The sequence below is a fragment of the Sorex araneus genome, chromosome 1 (genome assembly GCF_027595985.1).
Source record: "Sorex araneus isolate mSorAra2 chromosome 1, mSorAra2.pri, whole genome shotgun sequence".
Classification (NCBI taxonomy): domain Eukaryota; kingdom Metazoa; phylum Chordata; class Mammalia; order Eulipotyphla; family Soricidae; genus Sorex; species Sorex araneus.
Genome location: NC_073302.1, coordinates 29,254,203 through 29,279,904, shown reverse-complemented (window position 1 = coordinate 29,279,904; position 25,702 = coordinate 29,254,203). Strand labels below are relative to the sequence as shown.

At 38.5% G+C, this 25,702-nt stretch overlaps 1 protein-coding gene across 1 annotated transcript in view; it reads left to right on the top strand.

Moving 5' to 3' along the window:
• The window catches only part of SLC44A1 (solute carrier family 44 member 1), a 166,922-nt gene that overhangs the window by 100,484 nt on the left and 40,736 nt on the right, over positions 1-25,702 (top strand). The window contains exons 5-7 of the mRNA XM_055125977.1: positions 13,792-13,885; positions 21,279-21,448; positions 23,326-23,415. Of these exons, the coding sequence (XP_054981952.1) occupies positions 13,792-13,885; positions 21,279-21,448; positions 23,326-23,415 (354 nt within the window). The remainder of the gene's footprint in view (positions 1-13,791; positions 13,886-21,278; positions 21,449-23,325; positions 23,416-25,702) is intronic.

Below are 25,702 nucleotides of genomic sequence, written 5' to 3'. Positions count from 1 at the left end.
TAATTATTTTTCTGAGCATAAACCCTTTGAGAAATTTTGAAGTGAAATTTAGAAAGATTAGCCGAGAGGGGGGAAAAAAGCAATTTCTGAAATTCAGGCTCATTTCCTGGCTTTATAATTTCCAGGTGCTCTCCTAAGCTCCATGTGACTTGCCTCAGTTCTCAGGGAATTTTTGTTTTTTTTTTTTTATTTCCTTACATTTATTTATTTATTTATTTATTTATTTATTTATTTATTTTTGACCTGTGTTTCCTCAGGGCCAAATATAGCTAACCCCTCAAGCGTGTGCCTTTGATCTTAATGTTTGTACCTTGTCTGTAGGAATTCTCCTAACTGCAGCAGTCTTACCCACGGTCACAGGCTAGTTCTAGCACTGTGGGACAAAGACTGACTTGGGCGTCCATTCTCCTGGTCTAACTTCTCTCTGGGTGCAACTGACAACTTAGCTCTGCACATACCATTGTGACTGCAGAGTCTCTGGGATGAGGGGGGCTTTCTGCTGCACACTGAAAGACAGGCACTGTTCTTGTCCTGATGATTCATGCCTAGAGATTTTGATTTGTCACTGGCTAGTTAACATGATGAGGGACAGAAGCTGTGAGTTCTTTGAGTTTAGATATCCTCATCAGAATAAAATGTATATTTAAAAAGAATAAGCCATTCATCTCATCATGTGGACTGAGATGATGAAAAAAAAAAGACTGACCACTTGGTGAGTGTGAAATAATGGGCTAACTACCCACTAGATCACCCACGGGATTTTCTGAGTCTGATATTGGAATTTAGATCAGTCCTTTCATTAATATGTTTTCTAAGGAAAGATGTGTTAGTCCTAAAAGGTGTCTCTAGAGTCCGAGATAATTTGAGCATAGACAGTGTATTCGGATGGGGTCATGTTGAGTGTTCTTGGGGCCGGAGAGATAGTACAGCGGGTAGAATGCTTGTATTGAATGTAGTTGTCTCTGGTTCCATCCCTGGCATCACATATAGTCTCCCAAATACTGCCCAGAGTCTCTCCTGAGCACAGAGCCGAGAGCACCAGAGCATCACTAGGTATGTGGCCCCAAAACCCTACCACCAAAAAATACAAGCTCTGAAGCATCAGTTTTAGAGCCAGATGATCTGGGTTCAGATATTGGCCACAAGACCCAAGGTAATTTCCTTCATCTCTCCATTCCTCAGTTTTTCTCATATATGATTATAGGAATAATGTTTTTTACATTAACGAAACAGAAATCTATAAGATTGCTTTGGCATTCAAAGCTGTGCTATAGAATTGAATTATTTTCTAACATGTTTTTTGTGAACGTATATTGGATGTGAATCTTGGTCTATTGAACCTGACATCTCATCTGGAGAGCCAGAAGTGAGCCAGTTCCTTGCTGATCGTGTTGCCTGCTGTGATGATTTACTGCGGAGAAATACCTCATACTTGCTAGTTGGTGTGCTCTGCTTTTTTTATAGACCAGTCTTCATATAATTGAATATGGCACTTAGTGTGACTGATTTATATCTAGTTAAATACCCTTTGGATGAGTTTTACAATTTTTGTTATTCCCACAGGTCTTTCCACAAGTAGGTGTTCAACATATTTCTTAAGCTCATTTCTAACTGCAAAGATACCGTTAAGCTTTTGAGCCAATTCTTGGCAAAGTTAATCAACAGATAAGGCATCACAAAGGAAAAATAATAATAATGGCACAGTAGTAGAAAGAAGATAGAGAAGATAATTCTGAAAAGCAAATAGAAGAACTATACATTATAAAAGGGGGAGGGGTTGATGAAGAGGCCTTACCACCTTAGTTTATAGAAACCCTAAATTGAAATTTCTAAATTTCTCAAGAGAACCTGTATCATTCTTTGGATGGGCCTTTGTAACATTTAATTCCAATATTGTTCTTGCTATTGAGACAATTCTTTCTGACTCATTGCATTATCTTTTTTCTCCTTGAAGCTTTTCATCATTTCACGTGTAAATTAATTTGGGAAGAGCAGCTAATTTAATAAGGCCATGGAAAGATGCTCGACATCACTAATTGTAAGGCAAACATAAATCAAAATATGAGATTACCACCACTTGACACCCATTGGGATGCCTTCTGTTAAAACTGCAAAGACACATGCACTTGCATGATACCAAAAATAATAAATGTTGAGAATATGGAGAAGTTGGAATGCTTATGCACAGTTGGTCAGAATGTCTGTTTTTGGTTTTTGGTTTTTTTTTTTTGTAAGCAATGAGAAGGCTCCTTAGAAAATTAAAAGTAGACTGTCCACAGAAGACTTGCAAGGTAGTGGAAATATTATATATAATAGCATGATTATGAGATCGATTATGAGATCACTTCATCAGCCCATCTTACCTATGTTGTATGGAATGCCAAGAGGCAAACTCAAATGTAAACATTTAAATGATAAATTTAAACCTTATTTTGAAACACAAAGTAGAATTAAAATATCATAATCACTTCGGGTGATCATGAAGCGGCTGTGTAGGTTCATCAGCTGTAAGAATTGCTGAAAGTAGATGGCCCTTAAGGACATCATGCTAGGTGAAATAAGCCACAAAGGAAAAAGCAAACACTATGTGAAAGGAAAAAGCAAACACTATGTGAAAGGAAAAAGCAAACACTATGTGAAAGGAAAAAGCAAACACTATGTGAAAGGAAAAAGCAAACACTATGTGAAAGGAAAAAGCAAACACTATGTGATTGCACTTAAATGAAGTCTTGTAAGTGGTCAAATTCAGTACAGGGTAGAATGGATGGTTCCTGGGAAAAGGGGGAAATAGGTGATGTTCAGTGGCTTCCGAGTTTTGTTCCTGCAAGTTGAAAATTTTCTAGAGCTCTGTTGTGCCTCTAATTAACACTCAGACACTATATACTTAAAATAGCTAAGATGGTACATTTTAAGTGATGCGAGTTTTCCCACGTGTCTGTTTTAAAAAGGAATGAAATTTTAACTCAAGACACATAATCTTTGCAGAAGGTTAAGTGATACGTAGTCACATGAGGACACGTACTGTTTGATACTACTTGGGTAAGGCGTGTGGAGTCATCAGGTTCATAGAGGCAAAGTCTAATGGTTTTTGTTTCACTTTTGCCTTTTGCAGGACTGAGAATTTTGGAGGGATGTTGTTCATGGATATACCACAGTGCAAATGTATTTAATATATCAATGCTCCTGAACTATTTACATAGGGTTATGATGGTTGATTGTTTTTTTGGGGGGCAGAGTGGTTTGTTACATATATTTTTTCTCATTAAAAGAGGTTGATTTCCATACCAGAATCAGAAGATATAATTCCTTTTCAAAGACTTTTATATTTACATGACAACATTTGGAAGTACATTTTAGTCCTTACAGCCATCTACCCATTCCTGTAAACTTCCATTTTATAAAATATTAAAAATAAAAGGAAGCTCCTGATTAGTATAGCAATGTTTATAAAAGATGTGCTTAGTAGGCAAGTAAAATATTGCTTCAGCTCTTTCCACTTTTAGATAAGAAAGAGGAATTGTTTTCATGGACACTTAAGTTTGTAGAACTCCTGTTAGGTGTCTGACTTGGAGAGGAGGAAATCAGATTGGCTTAGGTGAAGTTGCAAAGCTTTGAGAGGGGAGTCCAATGAATATAAAAGTGTAAGTTCTGACACATGAGTGGAGTGGTAAATGTACAGGTGTGTGTTTGCTGCTATAGATCGTAGTTTATATTTGACATTGTATCACTGTCATCCTGTTGTTCATCGATTTCGAGGCTGCGAGATATATAAATATAAATCCTATCATTTGACACAAACATCATAAACATATGATGCTAGAAAATAAAACCATTTTATTTTTAATGACGCCAGGGATTGATCCCAGGGTTCCATGCATGTAAGACAACCCTGGTCCCGAGAATAGAACAGTTTTTTTTTTTAATTGTCTTAGAAAATCTAAGTTGCCAAATACCAAAAGGACTCACAGTTCAACTTTTTTTGTTTTTCATCTTCCTGCATGAGTTTTCTAGGGTCAGGATCGTGTTCTGTTCATCTCTGAATATCCAAGCCCTGATACAGGGCCTCTGTCGTAACTAACCTTAATTGGTGTTTGAAAGAGTAATGAACTGAATTTCCCAGTCTCGATTGCCTCTTAATAATTTCTCGTTTTCCTTTACTCAATCCTGTATTCTTGTGAGTTGCCACAGCAGGTAAATGGTTTAACTTCAGTCTAATCAGAATTGTTGTGAAATCAGTTCCTGTTTTACTTGACTCTAAATAATTCATTGTATTCTCTTTGTCTCTTGTATACCTGCTCTCCAAGGAAAACACTTAACCTTTTTTCTTAAGCTCTTTTTCTTCCTCTTTCCTAAGCTTATTCCTTACAGAGAAAACTGAGACCATCTGGTGAGAGCTCCGTCTGAGGTTTTTTTGTTTTTGTTTCTGGGTTTTTTTGGTTTTGTTCTTTTTTTTTTTTTTGGCGGGGGGGGGGGGGGGGGGAGGTTCCAAGCGGTGCTCAGGAGACCCAGGTCCTCTCCAGGGATTCTTGACCAGTCCGGTCAGTGGTTCAGTGTGAGACCCTGAGGGATGGCATTCTGTTTGGTTCTGTGCTTACCTGTGCCTTCCTGGCAGTGCTCTGGGGCCTCCAGGTCTGCAGCTAAGTGCTTGCGGGGTGGGGGGGGGGAACTATGTGGTGCCAGGGACTAAGCAGGGGTTGGCTGCATGCAAGGCATGTGCCTTGATATGGTCTCTCTGGCCTCCGAACTGTTGTTTTCAGCAGAACATGAACTCCTTCCCTCTAGTTTCTGTTGAAGAAGTTTTCTTCCTTCCTGTACTCTCATTATTTCTGAGCGCTCAGATCATGTGTGCTTGATGTGGACGTGTATGTGAAGTTACTTTCAGCTTCACGTGAGAGTTCAGTCTTCTCAACCAACCAGGATAGGTTGGTACAGGGAGGGGAAGCCGATGTCTCTGGGCAGCTCCCCTTCCCTCTCCCCTTCTCAGCCCTGATCCTGTCCTTCAGCCCTCAGCCCCCATTGTTCAGCATGGGCATCTGAATCTGAGAGATGAGTCCTACCTAAGTCCTGTGCTTCATTTGAGCCACCCCTTGGGGCCAGACAGCTCAACCCATGACCCTTTGGGTACCAGGCCAGCAGCAGCTCCTGAACATGTCAGGTGTGGGGATAGCTAAAAAAAAAAAAAATTAGGTTAAAAATACAACCCACTGTTTATTGGTACCTGTGTTGGGCTGTGAACTGTGCTCGATGCTGCTTTCCATGCCAGTTTGTTCTTTCCTACTTTCCACCTAATTTCCAAATAACACTTTAGAAGTGACCTGTAAAAGAAGTGAGGGGCTTACTGTATGTTCTCAGGTGGTACTAATATTTTACATGGAATGTCATACTACCTTTTGCAGGACTCTTAGCGAACTGTTTTCTGATGTGTATTTGTTTTCCCTCACACCGTGGCACCCAGGCGCTCCCGCCTGCAAAGCATGCACTGCAGCCCTGTAAGGCGTTTCCCCAGCTCTCGGAGTGCTTCACATTCTAAAAGCTTTACGAATTTCCATTTGGACCACATTCACATTCTCACTAGAGCCAAGCAGCTTGGTGCTTTCCTAGTTTGTTACCATTGAACATCTTGAAAGATTATGTGCCCCATCAGATAGAACTTGTGAGTACTAATGAGCCTGAGGGTGGCCATTATTTAATTGTGAAAGCCTGAAGTCAGTATCGGTAAATGGTCAGCATATTGCTCCCTTATCAATCAGCAACAATAAACTAATGGAACTATGTAGAGTTAGTATGGATTATTTGGGCAAAGGGAATCCAGAGATTGGACTTGTTGCCATTCATAAATGAACAAAAAAGATTAACATTAGCAACTAGTTTAATTGCCTCCGAATTGGAGACTAGCAAGAGAAGCTGATTCTTAAAAAGGAAAAATTCCTGCCAGAGAGCGTTCCGATGTGCCGAGCACATGCATTTGTGGGAGATCAGGGTTTGATCCCAACCCCTGCTGGCCTCCTGAGCACCACCGGAAGTGGTGTGGACACAGAGCCTGGGGTAGCTCCTGAGCACTGCTGGGTGTGGTACAAAAACTAACTGACTAACGAGGAAAATATACTTACATTTGATAATGCCTTCTAAACTAATTCCTTTTTCAACAAATAAGTAGTGCAGGTTAAGTTGCTGTCCGAGGGACAAAATTAAGGGATGCCCCGATATTTGAGGAGCTTACATGACAGGCAGTCAGACTTCTTGCTTATCCTCCATACTGAAAATCCTACATTGAGATGTTCAAGATAAACTCACGCAGCAAATATGTGTTGTGAGCTGACTTGGAACCAGTAGTAGTTGCCGGATGATACCTTGCCCCCTAGTTGGTTAATGGGAGCTTCTTGGGAAATCACAATTATGTCTGTACTTTGTATTGATCATTAGAAATTGACATTGGAAACTGTCTTGCATACTTCTGACATACAGTGCTTTCGTGATTAGAGGAAAAGAGGTTCGATTCACTGGACTTCCCACAGCCGTGTAGTTTGTTTTCATAATGAAAATTGTTCTTCACTGGTTTTCTCTTTTATTAACTACAGTTTCCTAAATTGTTTTTAAGAATATTCCCAATTTTAGTACATTCTGCGAACATCATTGTCAAAATGATGAAACAAAACTTTACTCTTTTTTAGCCTGAGGGCTCTTTCCCCCTTTGATTACAGGCCAACAGGCCCAAGGATGCCAGCCTCCAGGCCCTGCAGTGGTGCTTGGGGTCCACACTTCGCAGTGCTGGGGACCACATCTGGCTGTGCTCAGGGCCTCCACAGCTGCATCTGGTGATGCTTGGGGGACCCTGTGTAGTACAGGAGATCCGACAGGGGTCAGCCACATGCAGACACGTAGTGTCTTTCCAGCTCCTTGAAAAAGTTACGTGACTCCATGGAGAAGTGTAAGAAGTGGAGAGAGATGGAGAATGGTCTCCATGTCCCGCAGTGAATGCTAAACACCCTGCCGTGCATCACACAGGGTCCCTATCACCACAGATTCCCTAGCCCTGCCCTAAGACAAAGGGTTAGAGACCCTGTTTTAGATAATCAGCCATATAATTAAAGGTGAAAAGCAGATGAACTTTCTGCGCTATAGGTAACAAGATACGAGAGATTAAAGATGGTGCTGCAGGCCGGGAGATAGCTCCAAGGGCTAGTCCGCATGCTTCGCATGCAGATGGCCCCACTTTGATTCCCGCTGCTTCTGAGCGCTACTGGCCGGTGACCCCCTAGGCAGCACACCCAAAGTAGCCCCCAAGCAAAACAAAATAAAATAGGTACTTCCAGGGAGAGCTCAGGGGTAGAGAACCTACCTTGCAGGCACCGGGCTGCCATTCTGATTCCTGGCACTACCCATCAAGCCGAATGTGATCCCAGCTGCACCACAAAGTCTGCAGTCTCCGATGCACCCAGACCGGAGTGTGTGCAGCACCACCCCTAAAGTATATTGCCCCCTGGTGAGCACTGAGACTCAGTGCTAGAGCACTGACACCAACCATGGACGAACTCCGGTCATGGAAGGGGGGACATAGTTGTGGGTTTTTTTTTTAATTATGTATTTTATTCATAAAATGGATTTATTATTTTTTTTTATCTTTTGTTGTTGGGGAAGGGTTTTTCTGTGTAGTGTTCAGGGATCCCCCGTGATGCTTGGTTGGTTGCATATAAGGCGTGCACTTCAACTTCTATAGTATCTCTCTGGCCCAGATTGTTTTGTTTTGTTTTGTTTTTTTCACTTACTAAGAGAGTACCTGGTAGTGCCAGTGGGCACTGAAGGCACATTGAAGCCAGAGATCTGATCCAGGGTTCTTCATCCAGGGCCTCACACATGCAAGGCCTGTGCTCTGCCTGCTCAACCCTGGCCCAACAGATGTCCTTTGAATGTAGTCTTTATTTATTTATTTATTTATTTTGGTGTGAAGGTAAGAGTTCCAGTATTTTGAAAGCATAAAGCCTTGGATTTCAGAAATCCCTCATTATAAATCTAGAGAATATACATAGACTTCTGCAAGTTCAAGTGAATATGCTTTTTATAATAGAACTAAAGAGCAAACACTTTTGTTTAGGTACATCAGAGAAGGTTTGGTCAGGAGTAATACGTAGAAATTCAGCTCAAGCTTGACCTCTCAGTCCAATGCTATTTAGGAAAGAACAGCCTCAAAAGAGGACATAGCATAAAGAAAACCCATAAGGCACCTGTGAGTGAACAGTCATGGTAGGTGGTTTATTCACTTACAATGATAAGTTTATTCTCTTACAATGATAAAGCAGAAAGGATGTGCTTGGTAAGGCCCCAGTGACATCAGTAGAGGAAGGTTTGAGTAGGAAACACCTATGTGATTGAAAGACATTTATGAGCAGGCATTTCAGTAAACTAAGTAAACAGCATTTGATTGAGTTCAAGAATTGCTGCTGTATGAAAATACAATGTAATAGTAATTTTGGTTTTTTGTTCAGCTTTGTTTATTAACTACAAGGTTGTTTAGAAAACCAAAGAGTTTAGGGGCTGGAGTGATAGCACAGCGGGTAGGGTGCTTGCCTTGCATGCAGCCGACCTGGGTTTGATTCCCAGCATCCCATATGGTTCCCTTAGCACCACCAGGGCTAATTCCTGAGTGTAGAGCCAGGAGTGACCCCTGTGCATCACCAGGTGTGACCTATAAGGGAAAAAAAAAGTTTAGAATTTATCCTGAAGGTGACATGAATGATCCCCATTTTACCAAAATCATTCCATCAGTTTTCTGCAGGATTCAGATGAGAAACTCATTGGGAGAGTAGCTTAAAGTAGGTCTTAAACTCTATACTCTTGTGATACCTTTACACAGTGCAAAAAAAAAAAAAGAAAGAAAGAAAAATGTTTGCACTGCCCAGGTATATTGGTTATACAATAGTTATACAAATAAAACATTTACTCATAGGGGCTGGAGTGATAGCTCAGCAGGTAGGGCATTTGCCTTGCACGCGGCTGACCCGGGTTCGATTCCCAGCATCCCATATGGTCCCCTGAGCACCACCAGGAGTGGCTCCTGAGTGCAGAGCCAGGAGTGACCCCTGTGTATCCTTAGGTGTGACCCAAAAATGAAAAAAAAAATACAAAAAAATCCATTTACTGATAATCATATGGAAGTATCAGACACGTCTTTTAAAAGTTACTTGACCCCAGCAGGTTTGCAGCTCATAGTTTAAGAAGCTGGGGCTTAAGAGGTCATGAAGGTTTGAGATAAGTTAACCTAGGACGATCTGATTGTTAGGATAACATGGAAAGAGAGAAGATAAAGAGGATGACATCCACATCTTCTACTGGCGATGCTGTAGATGATGGAGCTGTTACCTAGGATTGGAAATATGCTAGAGGGCTGGGAAATTAGCAGATCAAGGGCTGGAGTGTGTGTCTTACCTGTTGAGGCCCTGGATTCTAAATCTTACATCACATGTCCTCCTAGGCATTGCTGGCTGGAGTCCTTTGTACCTCTGAGCACTGCTGGGTGTGACTGTGGTGACCCCCACTGTGGTTGAGACAAAGAGACAGAGAGAGAGAGAGGGAGAAAGGGAGAGGGGAAGAGAAAGAGGAGAGAGAATAATACCCAAGAAAGACCAAGCGTATTTGGAGAGTGAGTGATGGGTGATTGACTTTTATTCCCAACAGGTTTTTTAGATTTCTGCAGAACGCATTTTAGCTCAGGAGCTTGCTGGATCTTTGTCTGGTTAAGATGATTGGAAATGATGAAGGAGGTACAGAAGCCTGTGTCTGAGGACTCGAGAATTGTATTGCTGTTTTACCAGTGACTGCTTACAAAGTCTTTTGAAGTTTTTTTTTCCCTTGTTTTGGTGGCAACGGGCAGTGGGGGAGTGGTAGGGCACACCCTGTGATGCTCTGTGGTCACTCCTGGCTCTGCACTCAGGAATTATTACACCTAGCAGTACTCAGGGAGCTGTGTGGGATACTGGGGATTGAACCTGGGTTGGCCACATGCAAGATAAGCTCCCTGCCCTCCCTCCAGCCTCTTGAAGTTTTACTTCAGTTTTCATCTGTTTTGTTTTGAGTAAGGTGATGAAGGAGTTATATATGATATTAAGGAACAGAATAAATACTTGGATATGTTAAACATTCTGCGGTTAAATTCTTGGATATGTTAAACAGTTGCCCCTGCAACTGTTGACCAAGATCAATGTCTATATACTCAAATTCACTTCCTTAAGTCACTCATGTTAATTCAGCCTCTGAGTAACAGTGGCTGAATTTCCTCTGGTGTGGTTTAGATAAGGTTTGGGTTATTTTACTCTTCAGTCTTTTTATCACTTTAGTATAGTTTTCCTTTGTTTTGTCTTTGTTTATGTCCAAGTCTTTTATACTGAGTATTGTTTTTACTTGTAAAGAAGCAAAAGATGCAGTCGCTTAACAATGTTCACTGAAAATACCTTGGAAAAATAGCTATGAACTGTTTGCTATTACAGGATTGTTTGAATATGCTTCATTGAGGCTTCTTTGTCCATAAGCCCTATGAGCAGGAAGCAGCATAGTTTTTTATGGTTATTGCAATGAACAAACACCCTGTGAAGGTCTTTTTCCTTTAATCTATTTGGTACAGAATCTATTTAGTACTGGCCTGTGTCCCAGAATACCATCAGAGATAAGGCGATTATCCTTTCATTGAGCATTATGCTGGGAAAGCATTTATAAAATTGAACTCTGTTACACCTGATGCCACCTTTATAAGTGCCGAAAGGGTGGGGAATAGAGATAATGGTCATTGAAATCAGATGGAGCACTGCGCTTGATAATTTGGCACAAAGTGCTTTAGTTCAGACCTTTTTTTGTTTGTTTTTGGTTTTGGACAGTGCTCAGGGATTACTCCTGGCTCTGCACTCAGGAATTACTCCTGGCGGTGCTCAGGGACCATATGAGATGCCTGCGATTGAACCCGGGTTGGCCGCGTCCAAGGCAAGCACCCTACCTGCTGTACTGTTGCTCCCAGCCTCAAGTTCAGGCCACTTATATTGTGCAGATCAATTCCATATTGGATCCTGAAAGAAATAAGTTGACTCTTCAGATGAGGAAGTTGAGGATCCCTTGGGTGCTCAATTTTTGTTGACACCATTGCTGTTCTTTCATGAATATTTCTATAATCAAACTCTCACCTGTTTCAGGGTTAATCTAAAATATTTGTCGCTGTTGTCATTTGTCTCTAAAATTGCCATACATAGAAATCTCAAGACATTGTTATCAAATTTTGAAAGCCAAGGATTTTAAATACTTAACTTTAAAATTATTAAAATGAAAAAGAAGGAGCAAAAATAATTTCAAAAACTTGGTTTCTCTTTTAAGCTTAAGAAATGTGAACAGTGCTGTATCGGTTTAAGTACCTGCTGAAAAGTATTTTGCACCCCCTTCCAGCCCATTGGACAGTGAATGATCTTGGGTGCTAAACCGTTCATGAGACTGCCTGCTTCTGAGTCAGTCTGCATGTGGTAGAACAACTCCCTTACAGTCTAATGGCAGTCAGTCCTTGGGCTAAAAAATGTTCCTTTTACTTGTTCAACTAAAAATATTTTTCACTGTACACTACCTTAATTATTGATTATATAAAATGTAAAAAAGATGTCGCCATGCTTTTTCTAATGATGCTATTATGTCTATATATGTAGACACTTGGCTGGTTTGGCGGCAGCATGACTGAATTAAGTGTGTAATTTTGTGACCTTCTGAAAAGTTCCAGATATAATTGAAATAAAATCACTCCCACTTTTATTGTCCCGACAAATCTTTTCTCTATATTCCCTTCATGTTCCTTTTCACATACTCACAAAATGTTTTTATTATTAATTGCTCTATGCCATTTTCCCTTTGTATTTTAAACTTTTTCCATGGTGGCTGAGTGTAAAAGTCCATATAATGTAAGTGTAGAAACAGACTATTTGTATTTGATAATGAAGTGGGTAGCCAAATTAGCAATCTAGGAGGGCTGAATAAAATGGAAACCATTTACATGTTATAATGCAGGAAGTCTTGAGAAGAATTGGAGCTAGAGCTTGGATCCTTTCTGCTAAATAATATCTGTTGTACAATGAACCTTACTGTATTCTATTTGCTGTATTCCATTAGCAGATCAGTAAGACTGTCAAGAATATGGTGGACAGTAGCCAACTGAATATGATATATGATTTAAATAAAAAATGCCATATAGTCAGAAATGGATGACTTGTATAACCAATCTAGGATCGAATGGTTATTTGTATAATCAGTCTAAAGGTGAACTTAAGCTGTTTCAGTCTGAAAACTGAATCTATTGTCAATTCATTAATTCCATCAGTTTATTTACTGTTGTTTGTTTTTTAAATTAAAAGAAAATAATGTATTATTTGGATGAATGTTATGTGCACTTAGTTTTTAAATATTTCATAATGGAAAACATAGGAAAAATTGCATTTATAGCTGAGCATAGGTTTTATAGTCAAAAAGAATTGAGGGTTTCATTCCAGCTCTAGCCAGCGTCAGCTTGCCAACTATTTACCTTTGCTCAGCCTTTTATTTCCTCTCTATAGAGTGAGCTTAATAATTCCAGCCTCATAATATTCCAGTAAATGATAAAATTATATATTTATGTAGGGGTTGGGGCCGGAGGCATATTACATCAGTGCACTTCTAAGAGACCCCACCGTGACGAGAGGAGGAGACAGACCCTTTATCTCTCCCAAACTCCTCTTGGGATGAGAAGTGGGGGTGGTGAGGGGTGGGTGTGGATGGGAATAAGAAGCGGGTCACAACCAGTCCTGAGAATGGGCTGTTCTTGCCCAAACCCTTAGAAGTACTGGAACTAGTCCCTGCCAACTCCCCCCCCCCAAAAAAAAAAAAACCCAAAAACCTTTTGTTTCTTTAATAAGAAAATTTTAGATATTTTGAGTTTCATTTGGAGACATTTATATGTGCAGTTACGTCAGTTTTAATTAAAAATAGACTCTTGGGGCCAGGAGATTGTATAGCAATTGGGGGGGGGGGGACATGCTGGGGACATGCTGAGCATGCCCCCGACCCAGGTTCGATCCCTGGTACCACAGGACCTCCTGAGCATTTCCAGTGTAGCCCTGGAGACCCCTAGCGCCACCACCAGGGGACCCTGGTCGACCCTGTCAACACGGAGCCCAAACAGCACCACATCCTTGCTTGGACCTTAGCACTGAGCTACCAGCACAGACATCACAAACACTGACCTCCAGCATCACCAAGAGCAAGCCCTAGGGCCCCCGAGCACCACTTGGGGTTTCCCCCCAGCCCCCAAGAAAAACTTAATTTTTTAGAAATACTCTTGGGGCAGAGAAATAGTACAGCAGGTAGAGAACTTGCCTTTCACATGGCTGACCGGGATTTGATCCCTAGCGCCCCTTATGGTCCCCTGAGTGCAGAGCCAGGAGTGAGCCCCGAGCACTGCCAGGTGTGCCCAAAACACAAAACAGTAAAGTAGACTCTTTCATGTATACATAACACGCAGAGACAAACTATAGGGCCTGGCATGGCAAACACTCACTGATAGTAGATATAACATTTGTTATTAGTGATACTAATTAAAATCGCTACATAAAATTTGGGGGAAGAATCTTTTTTAAATAATAAAAGACTAATGCTATCGACTAAATCATTATATTACTAATTCTGTTTGAACGGGGTATATTGAGTTAATATTAACATAACGTAAACTTTAAATGAATTAACATGAGAATTTGTTTGGTCGCAGTTCTGCTGGTTGACATACAACTTTTCTTTCAACAGGCTCAGCGCTGTGTAGCTATAACCTCAAGCCTTCCGAGTATACCACATCTTCAAAAGCTTCTGTTCTCTGCCCTAAACTACCAGTTCCTGCGAGGTAAACTTTATTGTATTTTGTTAACTTACGACTTTTGTTTCTGTAGGCAGATTTTTTTTTAAATAGTACAAGTTTTAATCTGTTTTGTTCTGAACAAGAGAATTACACAATATTCTGGTGCCCAGGATCAATACTTTTACATCTATTTTTTTTCGAAGACACCCAGAAGTACACAACTATTTTCATTCTCAGATATTTAAATCTCTTTGTGAGCTCACTTTTTTAGTGCCATAATTTTTAAGTTTATAAAACTGCAACCAACACAGAAACCAAGTTTCATCATCACAAGAGATACTTTGAAGTTGGTCCTAGTAATACTTTCCTGGTATTCTTATCTCAGTTTTTATAATTGACATTGTAAATTACAGAAAGGCCAGTGATTATTCTTCTTAAGTTTTTTAGACTCTGTACTTCAAATCATTTTCTATTCTAAACTCTTTGCCATGTCTTATTTAAGCTCTTACTCAAAACTCTATCAACAATACACACTGGATACCGATATCAAACAAAATGTAATTTTGTTTGGAAGTATCTCACAGTAATTATAAGAAAAGGAAAATTTAAATTATAAAAAAGATTTTTTTAAAGGAAATAAATCCCTGAACTTGTAGAATATATCATTGGCATTAGGTGTGTATGATTTGGAACATATCTGATTGTTAGAACTTTGGCATGTTATCATTAATCATGTATGACATGAAGCAACTTTTTCAGGAATACAGGATTGAGATCCACTTTATTGATTTTGGGGCCACACCCGATTGTGCTCAGGACTTACTCCTGACTCTGTGCTCTGGAATTACTCCTGGTGGGGCTCAGGGGACCATCTGGGGGTCCTAGAGATCAAATCCAAGCCAGTCACATGCAAGACAAGTGCCTTATCCACTGTACTGTTTCTCCAATCCCCTGAAACCACTTTTATTGTGTCAGTTTTTAGGTAAGCTATTGGTTAAAATTCTGAGATTCTTGAATTTATTTTTCTTTGAATTCCTTATGGGTATCCCTGTGCTTTATTTAATTGAATTTGAACTTCTGTTAAAGCAGACTGGTTATATGAATACACTGACTTGCAATTCTTCAGTATTGTCAAGTAGCTGTTGAAGTTAAAATTCAAAGCTTATGCACGTGAAAGTCAAAGACCCATTTAAAGATACTAAGTAAAAGGGACCACAAACTATAGAAGGAGATTCCCCTCATAAAGTTTGAGAACATTAGGGAGGCTGTGACAGAAAAGGAAAAGAATTCCTTTCTAGTATATCAATGTAAACCTAACACAACCTACACCTGGAAATGGACTGTATACTCTAGTGGGTCCTACATATTCAGAGTCTCATGTTTTAATTATCTTAATACCTAACAGTCTTTCACCTTTGTCGATGTTCCACTCTCGTCTCACCTGAGCTGAGCCTGTGGCGAAGTAAAAGAGAGAACTAATGTAAATTAGGATCTTGTAAATATGAGAGTCACTTGGTATTTGGCAAGCAAAGGAAAGAATCAGAAAATGAATTAGAAATGCCTAAACCATTTGGTACAGTATCCCACTTCACACATAGTGTTAGATATCAAATCTCCGACGATGAATAAGTCTAGTCTCTATCCTTAGTATATTCTGTTCTTTATTTGTTACTTAATTGAAGCTTTGTGATTTACAATATGTTAATGATGGTTTTTCATGCACGTCATTCCAACACCACACCTGACACCAGTGTACCCACTGCAGATGGCCTTCACTATCTTTTGTCTTCCAACCAGCACAGTAGTTACATGGAAAGAGCTGAACTTTGAGTTGCGATGAGACTAGAGTGAATTCTGTGTCACCATTTGTTGACAGCTTGAACCAGTCTCTTAATATTTCTAGAAACCGGGAGTTCTGACATATTTTAAAAAAAGGAATATTAATACCTTTCTTGTGGAGTTAAGAATTAAATAAATTAGTGTGTATTTAATGTCTGCTAGAGTGCTTGGCACTTTGCTATGACAGTTTTGTTTCTCTCCACCTCTAGAATCTCCAAGACAGGGGTGTGTGTGGGTGGGGTGATGGTGTAGGAAGTCTTTTCTGGGTACACAGCAGTATCTGTTTCAAGAAAAGGCAGTTCTAAACACTAGTGGAGTGCTACATAATTGTCAAATTGTTCCTATTCCTAAGAGTACTTAACTTTTAAAAAATGCCTAGAGAGGGTCGTATTTTATCTAAACTTACAACTCTCTTGCTGAAGTGTTAAGCAGATGAGCATTAGGGAGACTAGCTAGCCTGTGTAGTTAGTATGCTAAGCAGCATTGTAAAATTATGCTAAAACTACTGTCTAGGATTTAAGGTAAATGAATATTTATAAATCATATACTATGTACCAACCACCTGTTACTTAATTTAGTTATATTATCACATTTAACCTCAAAAAACTTACAAAGCTGAGGAAAAGAAAAACACCACCTTTATTGTTACTTATATAGATGAGAAGATAAGAAGTGTTAAGTGAGTTACCCAGGGCCACACAATTAATTGTTGGGAGTCAGAACTGAATCTGATGTCTTGTGAAAATCCACTGCATTGTTTTAAAGGAAATACAGAAATGAAATTTGAAGGGGGGCGGATACAATTAAATGTATGAAAACCACTACATAGTGCCATTAGATTTTTCACTTGGCTTGTTCCCTGCATTGTGTATTCACAGTGATCTTGCCACACCCTTTTATTGTTATTTGTTTTTAAATAAAACTGTAAGTTAGAAATTATGTGTCGTGGGGCCTGAGCCATAGTACAGCAGGTAGGGTGCCTTCCTTGCATGCGGCCAACCTCAGTTCGACTCCTGGCATCTCATGTGGTCCCCCAAGTACTGCCAGGAGTGCAGTCAGAAGTCCCTGAGCACTGCCAGGTGTGGCCCCCAACCAAAACCAAAACAAAACAAAATATTATGTGTAATTGCTAATCTATGACTTGAAACTTAAAACTAATTATCTTATTGGCAAGGCACATGACATTGTCATCATACTTTGAGCTCAATAACTGTGACATTCTTGACTTAAAGGCAAATGGCCAATACATTTGCCAAGGTAAGATACAATTTTTCTATGAGTGGCTCATTTGAAAGAAACTATAAAAGATTCATTATAAATTCATTTTGTTCTATTAACCACCATTTCAGTAATGTGAAACAGCCTTGGTTCCTAATGAAATGACATTGACTTTTTAAAGATTTAATATACTGTTGACTTAAAAGAGTAGAAAAATAATATAAATAGAATTCTTTATGCTTGTTCTCCTAGTTAAGAGCGTAGATATGTGCCGTTTAGGTTGGATTTTAAAGCAGAAGTGATCTCATATATTAGGTTCTTACTACCCTTTTCTGAGGAGTATATGAAATCAGCAAATTTGTCTTAAGTTCATTATATTATATGGTATTTTAATTATTTAAATGGAAAACTAAGATGAACTATTTCAGTGCTATGATCTGTAATTACTTAGGGGTTTTGTTTTTGTTTTTGTTTTTGCATTGCCAGGGATCGAACCCAGGGCCTCACACATGCAAGGCAAGTGCTCTACCACTGAGCCATATCCCCGGCCCTAATAACTTGAATTTTTTTAAGTAATAACATAAATTTAAGTATTATAACTCATGACGTACAATGTTTTTGCCAAGAAAATGACAAGAGAAATTAGTACTTTTCACTTTTATGCTAAATATTTATTTTTATTTTTTACTACTGTGTCCAGATATATGTTCTTTCATATTTCTGTTTACATTTTGTGTTTCTGTCATTCCTTTCACTCAAAGCAGATTTTGACCCTTTCGGCTACCAGTAAAGACATTAGGGCTTGTCAGATTGTGCTAACTGTATAATTTCAAATTTTAAGCTATTGGTTTATTTATTAATAAACAAAGGGGCTGGTTGGACCACTCTTGGAGTGCCCAGAGCTCCTCCCAAAGTGCTCCCCAGGAGTGCTAAGCAGACTATGTGGTGCCAGGGATTGAACCCATGCCACCCACTTATGCTCCAATCCTTTGAGCTAACTGCCCAGCTTCTGCCAGATTTTATTTTTTAACTGACATGGATTGAATTGTAAGAGACAATTTGAATTGCTCAAATTATTTTGCTCAAATTCCCAGAAAGATATTTGTGAAATCACTCTTTCCAGTTTGCCAGTTATAGTATAAACCTGACACAAGTTTTTTTGCGGTCGGGAGGGGGCTAGAGGCCCTGCACTTCGATGCTCAGGGCTTTCTCCTGGCTCTGCACTCGGGACTCACTCCTGGCGAGTTCCTGGGAACCATTTGTGGTGCCGGAGACCGGACGAAGGTTGTCCCTATGCAAAGCACACATCCTACCTGCTGCGCTGTTGCTCCAGCTCCAAACCGGAATAAAGTTTAGAGCAGATATTATGTAACGTTTCCTCTTAAAAATGAAAGATTGGTATTTGAGTATGATTGTTTGCTTTTCAAATAAACTATTAGCATTTAGTGCGGAAAAATGTTAGAGATACCGGGGTGGTACATGTGGATTATTATGTTATTATTGTTTGCAAAGACTCTCAAAGGATTTAACACCTGGCCTTTCAGCTAATGAAGAAACTGAGGAAGACAGAAATGGGGCAATACACAGCTGGGTAACATTAGGAAAATGACCCACATCTTGTGAACCCAAGTCTGCTGTATTTCTTCTTTATCACACACTCCTTCCTCTTTTTTGGAAATGATGCACATTTGTTTTTTATTTCAAAAATGCCTCACAATCTTGTTAAGATATTGGAGATGTAGGTGCACTGCTACGTAATAAAATGAATAAATAAATAAAGTTCAATTACTAGTATCTGATAGGAGTGCAAGAAAATTGGTAGGTATTCCAAAGAAGAAAAAGATATCCGTGTCCTTAGGTTGGGTATATTCTGTATTCAAAATTGGAGGGAAATGAGTTCCAAAAATATCTTTATCAGAGACTATAGGATAATAAAAGCAAATGAAAAAATAGTCATGGAGCAGAAAGGGCTTTCCTTTTGAAAAATAAAGAACCGGGTTTTAATTATGGTTAGAGGGCCAGAGAGATAGTACAATGTTAAGGCATTTGCCTTACATGCAGCCAGCCAGGGTTTGATCCCTGGTACCACGTGTGCTTCCCCAAGCCTCACCAGGAGTGACCTCTGAATACAGAACTAGGAGTAAGCCCTAAGCATAGCTGGGTGTCACCCAACACCTCTACCCCCAAATAATTATGGATAGATGTCTTTAGAGACATTAACATGGCTAAGTATTATCAGGATCTTATCATTGAGAAGCTAAATAATAGCTTGAAAAAAATGTCAGTTCAATGTTTTGGGATGGGTGTTTTTCTTTCTTTTTTTTTTTTTTTTTGGTCTCCTTTGTCTTGGGAACTTGGAGTTACTCCTTTTTTCATGTAATATTTTTAACTAAGTCAATTTACAGAAAATATCTTCCAGACCCCCCAAAAATATTCTGTAATTTATTATTTATATAATTAGTTAAACAAGTTTTCATCAAAAAGTAATGGCTTGCATCTATTGCATTCCTTTCTTCAGTTTCTGAAAAACTATCAAAACTTGAATATTAAGTTTGACCTCTCCTCTCTGTTTTAATGTATGTGCAAAATACAGTTGTGCACAAGTATATAAATGCACATACATACAAAAGTATATCAAGGAATACATTTCCTTTGTGAGTATTTGTAGTATATGCATTATCATTATTTTGGTATACATTTTACTCGAGTAATATAAAACTGTATTTTTATATTAATTTAAAATTATATAGGAGTTAGGAGAGATAATAGTTCAGGGGTCAAGGCACTTGTCTAGTAATGTGATCGACTCCAGTTCAATCCTTGGCACCACCTATGGTTCCTTGAGTACCACCAGGAGTCACTATTTTGCAAAGAGCCAGGAATAGCCCCTAAATGCCACTTGGTGTGGGCCTCCCAAAAAAAGTAATAAAATTATGTATTTTTCTTGTTTCAGAATTTAAAAATATGGAAGATTTTGCTTATTGTTACTTTCAGTATTTCCAGATTAACAACAGTTAAAGAAAATTATGAGTTTGTTTATATTCTTACTTGAAGTATTTTTTGATGAAGGAAACAAAATACTTTTAACTTCAGGTCACATGAAATTGTTTTCTTAGAAATCTTGAAATTTGGTGCGAATCCCTCTAATGTGATCCGCCAGTTTGGCCAAAATATGCCTCCAACCAAGAATAGAACTACAGGAATATAATTCCAGTCAAAATGTTATGTTAGAGCTATTACTGTTGGTACTAAAAATAGCACCACAAATACAGAGTATAGTTAGTAATGGCTGTTTTCACTGAACTCATACATAAGCGTAAATATATCCTAGGATGTTCATGTCAGCCCCCCTAAGAGTTCAGATATAATTGAGGGCTTAGACATAGTTCATTGTTTAAAATCTCAGATTGTCAAGTTAGGTACCAGGCTAGGAGAGACTGAGGGCCAAAGCACCACAACCCAGACTGATGTTGCAGTTCACATACAGTGTTTGTCCTTCCCAAGTAACAGTTGTTGGCAAGACAAATTTGATATAAGTGATGACCTCTTATTGGACACAGATAACTCATAATAATTATATATAAAGACAAAATAGCCCAGAACCTCTCTTTTCCCTAACTAGAGAATTTTCACCTGTTTATACTGTCCTTTTTTTTTTTATTCTTACATATATATCTTTTGTATGGTAATGTAATCATCACATTAGATACACATTTTTGTTTTTCCCCTTTACTACTACATCATCAGTGTTTCCATACATTAGTATTCATAGTTTTCATTTTAAGTAGCTGCATTTTATGCTTTATGTTGATGTCTTGGCATGATTTATTTATATGAGAATTATTGAGCTTGTGCCCTTAAAACCCTTTTTAATCTAAGGTTTTTATATGTCATCTGATAAAAGAAATATTTTCTTAATGGTGGCACGTTTCGAGCAAAAGCATGTGTGCATTTTATTTTTAAATACGCTTATGGCAAAAAATTATTTTCAGTTCAATACAGTATGTGTAAGTTTGGTCATCTGTCTATTGATTGATAGATGTGTAGGCTGAGGAGTTTAAGTGTTTGGTTTTGCTTTTGGTAGTTTTGTATGTTGTGTATGTGTGTGTACATGTGTGTGTGATTCCTTTCAGAAGGGGAGGGGAATGTCTTCTGTTGGATTATGCACTCCACCCTCTTTGGTAAGGCTTGTGGTAAGATTCGCATCACTCCCCATGACCGTCATCTCCATAGCATTAAGCGCACAGCTCTTAGCTCCATTATGATGTGTGGAGGGTGGAGTGTATTGCACCATATTCACCTTTCATTTGTGTGTTTGATGTGGCATTTATATTAAGTAGGAGTAATTTTTTTTCTGATTTTTTTTTTCTTGTGTCACCAGTGCACCTATTCCATTCTTCCATCGCTGTGCTCCTGTGAACATTTCCTGCTATGCCAAGTTTGCAGAGGCCCTGATCACCTTTGTCAGTGACAATAGTGTCTTACACAGGCTGATTAGTGGAGTAATGACCAGCAAAGAAATTATATTGGGACTTTGCTTATTATCACTAGGTAATTGTTTTTCTCATTATTAGCTATTGCATAGTACTGCAGTAGAAGACTGTTCTGTCTTTTAACCAAAATATAAATACAACTGGGGATACTTGTAAAATGTTTACTTTCCTATAGCCAAAATACTTGTTTCAGATAATATATATTACAAATATATACATATTAAATGTATATGTACTTATATATCTATCTGAAACTCACTTCCCTGCTATTTTACTCATTGGAGATAATTGGTGTTTTCCCAAGCTTTGTTAGTACTAAGTCTATAATACCTTTTAGTATGAATACAATAGACTTTTAAAAAGTGAATCAGCACCACTACTGTGTTAGTTATGATTTCAGATTTATTTACTTACAAATGACCACATTGTTTTTTTAAAAATATACTTCTCTCAAAGAACACACATTTATAATAAATGCTTTTGAAATATGTAAATATTTTCATTGGTACAGTTTATAAAAATTGCTATATTGCTGAAAAACTAGGAAACCTCCACTTGTTAGCCATTGAGTTTTCTGATCAGTAAATAGTTGCAGCAGTCAAGTAAAGATGTTCCTGTCAAGATATAAACTCTCTCTAGTACCCTGAGGGCTAATTTGTAGCCATTTCAGTGTTTATAGATATTTTTAGTTGGAAGAAGTAAACTGGTTGGAGCCAAACAAGTTGTTTAAGATATAAGTAAAATTAGTACTTACGCCTTTAACAAAAATTACAGTCATTGAAAACATAACAGCAATATTTCTGTCTTGTCCTTAGAGATTGTTTTCTTTTTGCTTGGCTAGTATGTGACTCAATTGAAATAATGCTGTCTATGTAAAAAAGTTATTTCTGTGATATTTAAAATACTACAGTCTGGTTTTTGGTTTCTTTGTTGCAAAGAGAGTAACTTAATAATGTTACCTAGTCACAGATCCCAACTATTTATTTGGCTTTGCAGATGGTCTGAAGAAAGTTGACTCAGTGTAGCATTTTATTTAACAAATTATTTGATTTTTGAGATAATTGAATATGTTAAGCAAAAAAAAAAAAATCCAACCCTTAAAAATAGGAGTACTAACACTATGAAGCTTTTGGAATTCTATTTTCTATCCACAGTTTCTACTTTGATACTCAGGATCTTGGTTTGTTTGTTAAATGGGTCTTGGTATAATTAAAAATGAGCACATTATTACTTTAAAAGAATTTTCTCCTTTAGCTTGAAGTGAATATAGGAATTGACTTAATAAATTTTACTCCCTGTAGAAAAACTTCTCTGTCAGAACTCCTAACTTCAGTTTATAAACCGAGGTCAGGGGACTTTTGATTTGAAAAGACATAGGGATATTTTTCCTTAGGATTAAACCATCCCTCAACTTTAGAGGAGAAATGAGAAAAAGATACAATTCTATCTAGCATATTTAGACTGATGGTTGAGAAGTTGATCCCAAAACCTTTAGAGCAGAGAGGTGTAGCACCAGTTTATCTGATCTATGTGTCTTAAGTTGTCTTGTCACAACCATAACATGTCATTGTCTGCACTTTAATTGGCATGTAAATTTGCATGTAAGTTTCAGTGTCTTCTGTGGTGAATCCACAACAGTTTTTTGCTGTTTTTGAGTCATCATGTGCATTGCATGTTTTATTTTCTACCATTAAATAAGCCCACAGTTAGGTGCCTTTGGTTTCAAATAATGCTGTTCAGGTGACACAAGTACCAGAATCAAAGTGCAAACATAGCTCATTCCCTTTTTTCCTTAGTATGGGTTCATCAGCTTGTCAATAGCAACAAATTATTTCCCTAGGGAAATACAGTGGAAAAAGTTGTGTTTTTTTAAAATTTTATTTTCCAATGTTTTTGAGTAATCTTCCACTTTTTCTCTATTTATCTTCCCTGCAGTTCTCTCCATGATTTTGATGGTGATAATCAGATATATTTCAAGAATACTTGTGTGGATCTTAACAATCCTGGTCATTCTGGGTTCACTTGGTAAGCTTCTTATTTCTTTTTTCCTTTTTTTCTTTAAAGTAATATGTTTTAATACTCCCATTCAGAATGAACTGATGTAAGTATTTTTTTTTCTCTTATAAGGTTTATGAATTAATTGATGAGTTGTAAAACGTCTGATAAGTGGATTATACTGAACTTAGTTCGGTGGGCGCCTACTGAAACAAATGAAATGGCAGGATCAGTGGCATGTGGATTAAAAAAAAGCAAGTGGAGAGGTTTCTCCTAAAGGGCTGAGCTGAAGAACTAGTACAGGGGATAAAGCATTTGGCCTTGCATGCAGCTGACCCTGGTTTGATCCTCATCACAACCTGTGGTTCCCTGAGCACCATCCACAGTGATCCCTGAGCACAGAGCCAGGAGTAAAGCCCTAAACATTGTCAGGTGTGATGCAAACCTTGCCAGTGATCCAAATAAAGGGCCAACAATTTTCTGTCAGAACCACTGTAGGAAGAAAAGTAAAGAGAAATGAAATGAAAATTTAAAAAGGAATCAAATTTTAATTTAATTAAAAATTTCACTTAATTCTTCAGTATTCTCTGCCTTTCAGATGAAGGACCTGTTCCTTTACTTTTATCTTATATTTTTTAAAGATCTGGATCAGCTACTTTAAGGTGTTGAAGTTCTGAAGTATTGCTAATTATACCTAATTCAATCTTGTGTGTGTGTGTGTGTATGTGTGTGAATTTTATTATCATTCTGTCTATTGACATTTTATTTTCTGTATTTTTTTTACGTTTTGTAAGAACATGTAATATGGGTTATCTGTTAGCGCCTTTAAAAAAAAAATCCTTGGATTGGGAGATGCGAGCTGAAAGTAGACTATAGGCCGAACATGATGGCCACTCAGTATCTATATTGCAAACCACAACATCCAAAAAGAAGAGAGAGAGAGAGAAAGAGAGAGAGAGAGAGAGAGAGAGAGAGAGAGAGAGAGAGAGAGAGAGAGAGCGCAAAAGGGAATGCCCTGCCACAGAGGCAAGGCGGGGTGGGGGGGATGGGGTGGGGGTGGTGGGAGGGATGCTGGGACCATTGGTGGTGGAGAATGGGCACTGGTGGAGGGATGGGTACTTGATCATTGTATGACTGAAGCGTAAGCATGAAAGTTTGTAAGTCTGTAACTGTGTCTCATGGTGATTCATTTAAAAAAATTTTTTAAATAAATAAATAAAAGGAAAAAATCCTCTTGGACTGGAGAGATAGTACTGTGGGTAAGACTTTTGCCTAACATACGGCTAACCCCGGTTTTTGCTTTGTTTTGTTATATTGAATCACTGTGAGATAGTTACAAAGCTTTCATGTTTGAGTTTTAGTCATACAATGATCGAGCATCCATCTCTCCACCAGTGCACATTCTCCATGACCAATGTCCCCAGTATCCTTCCCCCTCCCGTCCCAACCCTCCCCCTGCTTCTATGGCAGACAGTTTCCCCCATACTCTCTACTTTTGGTCATTATGGTTTGCAATATAGATACTGAGAGGCTATCACTTTTGGTCCTTTATCTTTTTTCAGCACACATCTCCCTCCCAAATGATCCCTCCAACCATCATTGACTTAGTGATCCCTATCCCAGCTGCCTTCTCCCCAGGTTCATGAGACAGGCTTCCAACTATGGAGCAATATTCTTGGCCTTTGTATCTACTGTCCTTGGGTGTCAGTCTCATATTATGTTATATTCCACAAATGAGTGCAGTCATTGTATGTCTGTCCCTCTCTTTCTGACTCATTTCACTTAGCATGATACTCTCCATGACCATCCACTTATAAGCAAATTTCATGACTTTATCTTTCCTAACAGCTACATAGTGTTCCATTGTGTAGATGTACCAAGGTTTCTTTAACCAGTTGTCTGTTCTTGAGCATTCAGGTTGTTTCCAGATTCTGACTATTGTGAACAGTGCTGCAATTAACATACAGGTGCAGATGGTGGCTGACCCTAACACCACATATAGTACCCTAAGCCCCAAAGGAAAGGTGTGGCAAAAAATCACAACAAAAAAAATCTCTTAAAATTCTCTCAGGATTAACACCCTCAGGATGGTAATACTCTTTAATGTATTGTAGATTCAGTGCAGTACCAATAAAAATACCCAGGACATTTTTCAAAGAAACAGATCAAATATTCCCGAAATTCATATGAAACAATAAATTCCCCCTCCCCTGATTAGCCAAACGAATTGGGGAAAGAATATGGGAAGCATGGCTTTTCTCAACTTTAAACTGTACTACAATTAAAATAGCATGGTATTGGAATAAGGATAAAACAT